The following is a 10,000-nucleotide window of genomic DNA, read 5'->3' as shown; positions in this document are numbered from 1 at the left end:
TTTTTATTTTATTTTTATTTGTGAAATACTGCTATGTACCAACACAATTTTCATTACAAATCGTGTTGAACGCGTTTTGTAATAAAAATTGTGTAATCCGAACACGATTTGTATCAATTTATTACAAAACGCACTTTTATTACAAAACGTGTCGCTACACTGCTACAGTAACATCTCAGAAATTAAACTCCCTATTATTGGGACCTAATGGTACGGGGACGCAATGGCACGTAATTGTATTGGGACGTAATGGTACTGGGACGCAATGGTACTGGGACCCAATGGTATTGGGACGCAATGGTACTGGGACGTAATGGTACTGGGACGTAATGGTACTGGGACGTAATGGTACTGGGACGTAATGGTATTGGGACGTATTGACATGTTCCCCCCTCTGACTTGTCACGAAACAAACGAATGTGATTCATAAGAACTCTAGCGATGGCTTTTGACTGCCTATAAACCGCCGTCTGCTACGAAAATCACGACCTTGCGTGACCCTGCTTTCGGGCTTTTCTTTTTTCAAACTTTCAAAACTTCGAATTGTACTGATCTTGTCTTGATGAAAAAAGAATTCTTTTATGATTTAAGAATGTTTGTGTAACAAGCTGAGAATTTATTATTTAGATTTTAAAAGTTAGGTCTAGCGCCAAAACGCACCACGGTCCAAAATCATTCTGATAATCATCGCTCCACGGCTATCGCCAGTTGAAGGGAAGTAACTCATTTTTGACCTGAGTTCAGGATGGGTCCGATTGAGATGGAAACAATCCGAAAAATTATTTCTTTGAAAATTGCTCGCTCTTTACGTAGGGCACCTAGGATGTTCCCGTTCGGTGAGTGTTCAAATGGAAGGGTGTTTGTACTGTGTGTAAAAGCCTGACAGTATATGTGATGGTTTACGGGAGGCTTACTGTGCCTTTAATTTCAGAGTGTGAGGGAACACAGCAATAAACACAAGGACACACTCTCAGCCTCTGTTCTCTTATCCCTTTCTCTCTTTTAAGTGGCAAACTTTCTTACGACTTCAAACAAACAAAATGCAGTGTGAAGGAACACTGCAATCAACATAAGCACACATTCTCAGCCTCTGTTCTCTTATCTCTTTCTCTCTTTAAAGTGGCAAACTTTCTTACGACTTCAAACAAACAAAATGCAGTGTGAAGGAACACTGCAATCAACATAAGCACACATTCTCAGCCTCTGTTCTCTTATCTCTTTCTCTCTTTAAAGTGGCAAACTTTCTCAAGACGTTTTAAAATAAGTTCAGGTCGGTGCAGTGTCCCTTCACTAGAAGGGTCAAGGAGGGGCGCAATGGATGTTCATAAGAGTCGCGATGTTTTCTCTTACTTCCTTACCTCTTTTATTTTCAACGTGAGAGCTTATTCTAGCACCTATTGAAATGAATGAAACCATTCATCAACGTGGAACCTATGTCAGTACACCATAAGACATTAAAATCAATATAAAAAAATCTTCGTCATGAAATGTTTCTTCCTCATAAATATGAATTACATCTTGAGAAAAAAAGGAAGCAATAAGCCGGCCAACCTACCAACTTACCCACAGTCTACCAACCATCTCACCCGCCCACAAACCCAAACCTAACAAGCAACCAACCAGCCATCAAATCAACTAATACAATAAAATCAAAATACACAAAAACACAGCACACACACACACACACACACACGCACACACACACACACACACACACACACACACATACATACACACACTACACAATGCGCGCACACACACACAACCACCCCACCTCTCACCCCCCTCACCCCGCCCCCCCCCCCCACACACACAACCTGCACATCAACAACGATAACTACATATGTCTGCCACTTTAACTCTTCTCCCATCAGAGTGGAAACCACTGCGAAGACCTATGCCCGGAGCCGTGCCAGGAGAACCTGTACCGCGTCACACCGTCCTCCAACCCCCTCTCAGACCGCTTCTTGGACGAGTTCTCCACCGTCATGGGCCAGGATCCCCAGTACTGGCGCAGCAACCTCGTGCACCTGGAGATCTACCTCACCTCCATGACCTACGAGAAGGTGGAGAAGCAGCTGGGCTACACGCTGCTGCAGCTCTTCTGTGACGTGGGGGGAGCCTTCGGTCTGCTGCTCGGGGCCAGCCTCCTCACCCTGCTGGAGATTGTCGACTTCTTCCTCTGTAGGATCTCTGCTGGTGGGAACGGTGTGGTGAACAGTGCGGGAAAGAGATAGTATGTAGAGACAGAGATCTCTGCTGGTGGGAACGGTGTGGTGAACGGTGCGGGAAAGAGATAGTATGTAGAGACAGAGATCTCTGCTGGTGGGAACGGTGTGGTGAACGGTACGGGAAAGAGATAGTATGTAGAGACAGAGATCTCTGCTGGTGGGAACGGTGTGGTGAACGGTGCGGGAAAGAGATAGTATGTAGAGACAGAGATTGTTGACTTTATTTTCTCTGTGTGATCTCTGCTGGTTGGAATGGTGTGGTGAACGGTGCGTGAAAGAGATAGGATGTGGAGACAGAGATCGTGGACTTATGTCTGTGCATGAGCTCTGCTGGTGGTGACAATGGTTCGTTGAATGGTGCAAGGAAACGATAGAATGTAGAGACAGATATCGTAAACTTTTTTCTGTGCAGGATCTCCTTTGGTTATGACAAAAGGGGGAACGGTGCAATACAGAAATAGAACACAGAGACAGAGATCGTGTACACACACGCACCGATGACCCTCAGAAGCGCCATGCCGAGAACCTGTAGAGCGAAATCGAACTTTGTCAGCGATAAAGGCTACTATACAAACACGGAATTAACCTCACTGTGGAGAAAGTGATGCAAGAAGACAGCATTCCCAGAGAGGACAATGAGCTTGTAAAAAAGAGAGGCATTGCGCAAGACCATGCGCGAGGATTCAGAGAGCGAAAGGTGAAGCTGATTTCCCTCCTTTGTGATCCAGCTAGTGGTCTTAGTATGACGGCTTACTAGGGTTACCATTTTCACGTGACAATTAGTAATTAACGGTGTTATTACTAATTTTCATGTTTGCCTCGTTTTCGGTCACAGTAGTCGGACTTTAAGAGTCCGCACTGAGAGGCTTCAACATTCGGCAAACGATCACTCTCACACTATTTCTGAAATATCTTTTAATAGAAGGCCTTATCGAGCAAGTTATCCGACGGGAAGATGCATGTCACAGTTTTCTGCAATAGCGCTTTCCTTAACGTTGTTTTGGGTATCTTAGAAAAGAATAATCGACCCCGAAAACTTTCGATTCGAAGCTGTTCGTAGCATACGGACTTTTGATCGGCTGTGGTCTCACACTTTCACAAATATCTTTCAATATAATTCCTTATTCAACAAGTTGTCGGACAGACAGCCATACCTCATATTTGTTTCCACTACCACACTCATAAATTTGCTTTGTAGTGTATTAGTGAAGGACAATTGATCCGAAAATGTTCGAACTGAGAGAGGAAAAATGGCCGCCGGCCGGACATGTGCTAAAGGTCCGACCACTAGCAGGCGGATCTCTTCGGTCGAGAGCGGCACACACTTTCACAAATATCTTTCGATAGAATTCGTTATTCAACAAGTTGTCGGACAGACAGTTGTATGTCACGGTTATGTACACATGCGCTCAGCTCTTATTGTTAATTAGAATATTAAACTAGACTTACGCTAGGAAGTTGAAGTTTAATTGAAATTATTGAGTCTATTGACAGGAACGGAGGAGTTACGTGAGTATTACGCGCGCATGAGCAAGAAGTCAATGTTAATTGAGCTGTGTGTGGTCACTAGACTGACGACTAAAAGGGAGGGTCAGTTTATTGAATCATTATAAATCTACTGACAAGGGAGGGACGTAACTACTCCGTTCCTGTCAATAGACTCTTAATAATTTCAATTAAACTTCAACTTCCTAGCGTAAGTCTAGTTTAATTTTCTAATTATTAGTCATCTATTGACTACGTCACTACGTAGTCACGTGAGACTTCAGAAACAGTCTATGTGAACTCACACTCAATCAGACAAGGTAAAGAGTTCTAACTTTTATTCTCAAAGTAACCATCAAGAATTATCTGACCAAAAATTAATGTGAAACAGAAACATCTTTCTTGTAGAACTTTACAAACACTCTGTCACTTGCCCAACTACCAGCTTTGAGTATAGTTTTCAAGGGCACACCTATCTTTTCTGCTGCACTACAACTCGCACTTCGTGTGGAATGTGCTGTGTATTTCTCTGTGTCTATGCCGGCACTCCGTAACACAGCTTTGATCCATCTGGAAAAAGTCGAAAGGTACTCAAAAGGTTTTAAAAATACACATAGAACAACCCAAGAGATGTTTCAGTACAGGTGTCTCTGTTTATACCTTCGTCAGTACAACACTAACTTTGAATGAAACAAATAAATACATATTACCAACAAGTATCTTTCAATTTGGGTTGATCCCCAGAGCCAGGTAATATTTTGGATATGAAAAGTCATACCTTTTAATGATCACGCCAAATATTAAGAAGTGAATGGACTGTATTCTCTTGATTCTTTACATTAAATGTACAATTGAATGAATGGCACAACATTTTAAAATATCATGTTTTTTCTTTAATTGGCTGTGCCTGTTCAAAAGTTTCATCGATTTAAAACTGTGTATCGTCTGGTTTCCATGATACGCGAGTAATGGACTTTGAAGTGTTCGCAATTTACTGATCTTAAACCCTTAGTCTGTACAGGTTTTCTAAATTCTGTCCATGCAAACCAAGCAATCGTTTCAGAAGGGCTTTTTTTGAATTACATGAAAAATTGTGGCTTAGGTTTTTTTTATAAACAAAAAAATATACAACTCGAGTAACACGGTTTCCGCTAGTACTAAGATTTGAAGAATGACACATGTGGCTATTCGGGTGCCGCCGAAGCCCGCACCCCCCCCCCCCCCCCCCTCAAAAAAAAAGAAGAAGAAAAAAAAGAAAAGAATGTACGAATGAAAAAATAATCACGAAAAAAATAAAGCTTACTTTTCAAAGAATGGCTAATCTTGCTGTGTTCTGTTTATGAGAGAGATAGAGAGAGATAGATAGAGAGAGAGAGAGAGCTAGATAAAGAGAGAGACTAAGAGAGAGAGAGAGAGAGAGAGAGAGAGAGAGAGAGAGAGAGAGAGAGAGAGAGAGAGAGAGAGAGAGAGAGAGAGAGAGAGAGAGAGAACTCGAACTCGAAAACTTTATTACCGAGGGATGATAGCATTAGGTCCATATGGTCCTTTCTTACAGCTAGTCCCTACTATAATACACACATGAAACAAAGAACAAATATGAAGAATGAAAACATTTAAACAAAAAATCAAATAACACAAAATTATGTAGGAATAAGTATAACAAACAAACAAAATTTCAAAAGTGTGCTTTTTATTGGAAGCATACTATACACTTTCTCTTTCACACATCCTCACACACACTCGCACAAATTGTACACCGACTTAGTCGTTAGAGAGGTGCTTTCGGAGCTGTCTTTTAAAAGAAGATAATGACAGACATGACTTGATATTTACAGGTAGTGAATTCCAAAGGAACGCACCAGAATAAGAAAAACTAGTTTTAAACAAATCGATGCGGGGCCTTGACAAGGCAAGGTTATTTCGAGTGTTTGAATAATATGACGGAGATGATTTGAAGAGTTGTATAAGATATGTTGGGGCGTCCTTATAGACGACTTTATACATAAATGAACATTTATTATACAAAAGCTGCTTTTTTAAGCTTAACATCCCAATACTTTTCATCTTTTCCTTTGTAGAAAGAGATGGACTGGGCAGAACTAGTTTAGCAGCTCTACGCTGGAGCGAGTTCAGCTTCTTCAAGTGAACTTCACTACACCCGTCCCATACTATGGAAGCATAATCAATATGGGGTTTTATGTGGGCATTGTAAAATAGTTTTCTTGTGTCTAGATTAATAATGCTTTGTAACTTTGACAAAAGAAACAGGTTTTTAGCAATTTTTTTGCAGATTCCATTGATGTGAGTCTGCCATTTGAGATTATTATCAACAGTAAGTCCCAGTAAACGGTGCTCAGCTACTTGCTCAATGGAGTGCTCATTTAGGGACAGACTCAGAGTCATTTCTGAAAGTTGATGTTTTTGGCGAGTGCTGATTATCATAGACTTTGTTTTAACTGGATTAATAAGCATACGATTTGCAGAACACCACTCAGAAACATCGTTTAGGCTCTGTTGTAATTTGTCTTGAATTTGTGCAGGGCTTTTCCCTGTTGCATGTAAGGTAGTATCATCTGCTAACATATGACACTCAACAGATTCGGACTGTAGGTACAAGGGCAAATCATTTATATACATGCAAAATAATACAGGTCCTAAAACAGACCCCTGTGGCACTCCACATTTCACAGTGCCCTGAAAAGAGTACGTATCGTGTACGTATACAGATTGAACCCTCTCTTTAAGATAAGAGTAAAAAAAAGCGACAGTGCTAGAACTTTTCAAATAACATTTTAATTTCTGTAGAAGGATCTCGTGAGAGAGAGAGAGAGAGAGAGAGAGAGAGAGAGAGAGAGAGAGAGAGAGAGAGAGAGAGAGAGAGAGAGAGAGAGAGAGAGACTTAGACTTAGACTTAGACTTAGAACATTTTATTCACATAAAGGGTAGACATTTTAGGCCATAGGCTTAATCTTACAATGTGCCCTTTACATTCACACAAACACATATTCACGCGTGCGCCCGACTAGAATCACAGAAACATCAAGCATACAGTAATAATAAATGAGAAAAGTAGTAGAAAATACATGAATGGAACATCAATAAAGAGAGAGAGAGAGACAGAGAGAGACAGAGAGAGAGACAGAGAGAGCGAGAGAGAGAGAGAGAGAGAGAGAGAGAGAGAGAGAGAGAGAGAGAGAATACGAATACGAATACGAAAGTTTAATTGCTATAGGCCATCGGCCCCTTGCAATGGGGATATTACACATCACGCGCAACGAAGGTACGGTACAAACAAAACCGGGTGGAAAACCGAACCCGGAATTAGTATCCACTTGGTCACATCCAAGTCGACAGTGTCTTTCGTCTGAGACCAATGTCAATGTGATCGATCGCGAATAACGATGCTGTTTATATCAACACAAAGGCAGAGACATTCACAGTCTTTCTCCAGTCTCGAGGAATGTTCGTATTACACGCACATATTCATGCAAGTCTGTGTTTAGTTGCTCAATTTCTTCCCTGAGGCGGACCCTGTTCACCTGCTGCCCTCTCCGTAGGTAAAGCATGTCCCGTCTCATGTCCTCCGAAGCTGTTTCTGCTGCCACTGGTATTACGTCATACGTTCTGGTTTTAAACATTTCACAGTCAAACACTAGAATACAATCGTCACTTTCAGCAAGCAGCGTTTTCTTGCCACCTTTGGTCTGACATACTATTTTCTCAAACCTATTGTTCCTGAACGTAGATTTCAGCTTTGCTTTCTTGTTCTCAGGCAGCGTTGAAAGTATATCGAACAACGGAGCTTCCTTTGCCCCGACTTCAGAAGACTGGTTGGCGGTGTCAATGTTTTCATGCACACAAGACAGGCTTAGGCCTACTGTTGATACACAGCGTGCTATCTGGGTCAGGTGTGTCGTCATTCATGCGCGAAGAAAGCTCTGCGGCATTCAGAGGGGCGAGAATTGACACTATAAGATGTTTGATGGGTTGTTGACAGACCAGCTTTTTTGTCGGTCCGAGGGGGAGCATATCGTCTTTTGTTTCATATTTATTGACCAAGGCCGAAGGCCGCGGTCAATAAATATGAAACAAAAGTCGATATGCCCCCCGAGGACCGACAAAAAAGCTGGTCTGGCAATAAACCATCAAACATCGTTTTTGTCATCATTTTGGTGGTTCAACATTAAGTGAAAAATCAACACAGGGAGCCATGGTTTGAAACGCGAGTTCTGTTATTATAATGCATGTTCGGGGCCCCAGCACGTTGTTCAAAGCTGGCGTGCGAAAGCAACTTACTGTGTGTGATTTGAGTTTATAATGTTGAGACAAGTATGTCAGGTTTGAGGATGCGAAGTTCTGTAGGTTCCGACTACAGAGTGGTGTGTGAAACCAACAGCAAGCGCCTTTGAGACGATAGTGCCCACATGTTGCATTCGAGCGATGGGATTGTCGTATTTCAAACGAGGTGATTTGCTTGCACAGTCAGCGTTGACCATCTCACAACAGATCTGTTATGTGGATTATCGTGCGACGTTCGAGTCGGGGGCAAGGAATCGCAGGAAGCAAAGATGAGTCTTTTTCCATTGTCACCTTTCTTTCCGGTTGTTGGTGCATATAATATTGTGCGGACAAAATGATGCGACGGCGAGTGTTTTTTGCCTCCAAGATTTTGTGGTGTGGGTATTGTTTTGCTCGTTTCATACCCACACCAAAACCTGAAACACACCCCACCCCACCCTCCCCCTCCCTCACAATCAGTCCATGAACACAAACACTGACACACACAAATTAATGATCAAGTTACCCCCCCCCCCCCCCCAACCCTTCACTTGCACACCTGCAACGCAGACGATCATATTATTGATTAAATATTCATATAGGTCAGTGTTGGGTTTTTTGTTCTTGTTTGTGTTATTGCAGAATCGGTTTTCTCTTATTGCTACACGTGTCTCTTCATTACATTTCACCATCGCCCTACCACCCTGCCCCTCTCGGTATTCCACCCCTCGGTTTTCAGTGGTAAATATTAGTAATCGAATATTGAAGCTACGTTGAGTCAAAGGTCACAGAAGATTTGCATCGTGCAGCACTGCACGAATTGGGTCAAAGGACACAAACGATTTGCGTCGTGCCGCGAAGGAAAGATAATCGCGATCTTGTTTCTCATTGCCTCTCTGTTTTTCATTAGACTTGTCATTCTGCTTGCTCGGCTTTGTCAGATGTCTTCATTTCTTGTTGCTATGTTCTTTGCTTTTTTATTATTATTTTTTATTTGCGCGTAGTTTATCGATACAACGTCTTGTGCACGGGTCAAAATGTGTGTGTCAGGGGTCAATTGGTTTGACTTAAACTTACGTTCGTGTTTCTCCAAACAGAGATACGTGCGCACTCCATGACTTTGTGAGAAGATAAAACATATCGATAGGTTTCATTTGTTTGCGATAAAGCATAAATGTATGACCTTTGATGAGGTAGTTTTGTTTTTTGTTTACATTTGCCAGTTTGCCAGTTCGTATTTGGAACTTGGCGAAGCAGTGTCGTCAGTTTAGGTCTGGGGAAACGCCAATGAAAAGAGCCGAAGAATCCTCGAGCGTTTCTATTGGGTTTGCTTTTGATTATCCATGTAATAGGGCTTCCTGCAACTATGGTAACCGGGGATTTATTCCCCGGGGAACATGAGATTTATTTCCCAGGTGCTTGTGAATGAAAACTCGTGAAAATGATGACAAAGTGGAATGTGGTGGGGTGGACAAGCTAGGGTCACTGGCACGTGCTTCACGGCGTGAACTAACATCAACAACATGGAGGCTATTTCTGGTTTGACCTAGATCAGACTTATTGACTACACACTGGTTATTATTGTTTTCCTCGCTCTGATGGTTTGCATCAATTTGAGCTGTAAACTGAACATTGTTTCTGTTCATGCCTACCTTGGCACTGTGCTGTTCTGCTCTTCGTTGGTCTCTTCTTTGTTGGGCTGGTGGCTTGCGTCTCCATGCACCGGTCGGTGCGGGTGTCATGGCGAAACCCCGGTCGTCTTTGCCATTTCTTAAGCGGAGAACGAACACTGCTCCTTCATCTGTTCCGGTCACCTTCCACGATGTCACCGTGTTTTTGCACAGTAAGGTGGATAAGATGTCTTCTGCAGCAATAGGAAGTCCTACGACTGGCATTTTGGAGTTAGAAACGCTGATAATTCAGGAGCTCAAAAAAACGTGTTTTGCTCCTTTGGCGCACCGCGAGAGACCCCAAAGAGAGAGAGAGAGAGAGAGAGAGAGAGAGAG

The 10,000-nt window shown here is 42.4% G+C and overlaps 1 protein-coding gene across 1 annotated transcript; it reads left to right on the top strand.

The window, feature by feature from the left end:
- Nucleotides 1-1,402: 1,402 nt before the first annotated feature.
- Nucleotides 1,403-4,933, top strand: LOC138954426 (acid-sensing ion channel 5-like). The gene is made up of 2 exons (XM_070326278.1): nucleotides 1,403-1,435; nucleotides 1,875-4,933. The coding sequence occupies exons 1-2, from the start codon at nucleotides 1,403-1,405 to the stop codon at nucleotides 2,235-2,237; spliced, it is 396 nt and encodes a 131-aa protein (XP_070182379.1). The 3' UTR covers nucleotides 2,238-4,933.
- Nucleotides 4,934-10,000: the final 5,067 nt, after the last annotated feature.

This window comes from Littorina saxatilis, unplaced genomic scaffold (assembly GCF_037325665.1).
Source record: "Littorina saxatilis isolate snail1 unplaced genomic scaffold, US_GU_Lsax_2.0 scaffold_2413, whole genome shotgun sequence".
NCBI lineage: Eukaryota > Metazoa > Mollusca > Gastropoda > Littorinimorpha > Littorinidae > Littorina > Littorina saxatilis.
Note: the sequence above shows the minus strand (reverse complement) of the source record. Positions and strands in the feature narration are given on the sequence as shown.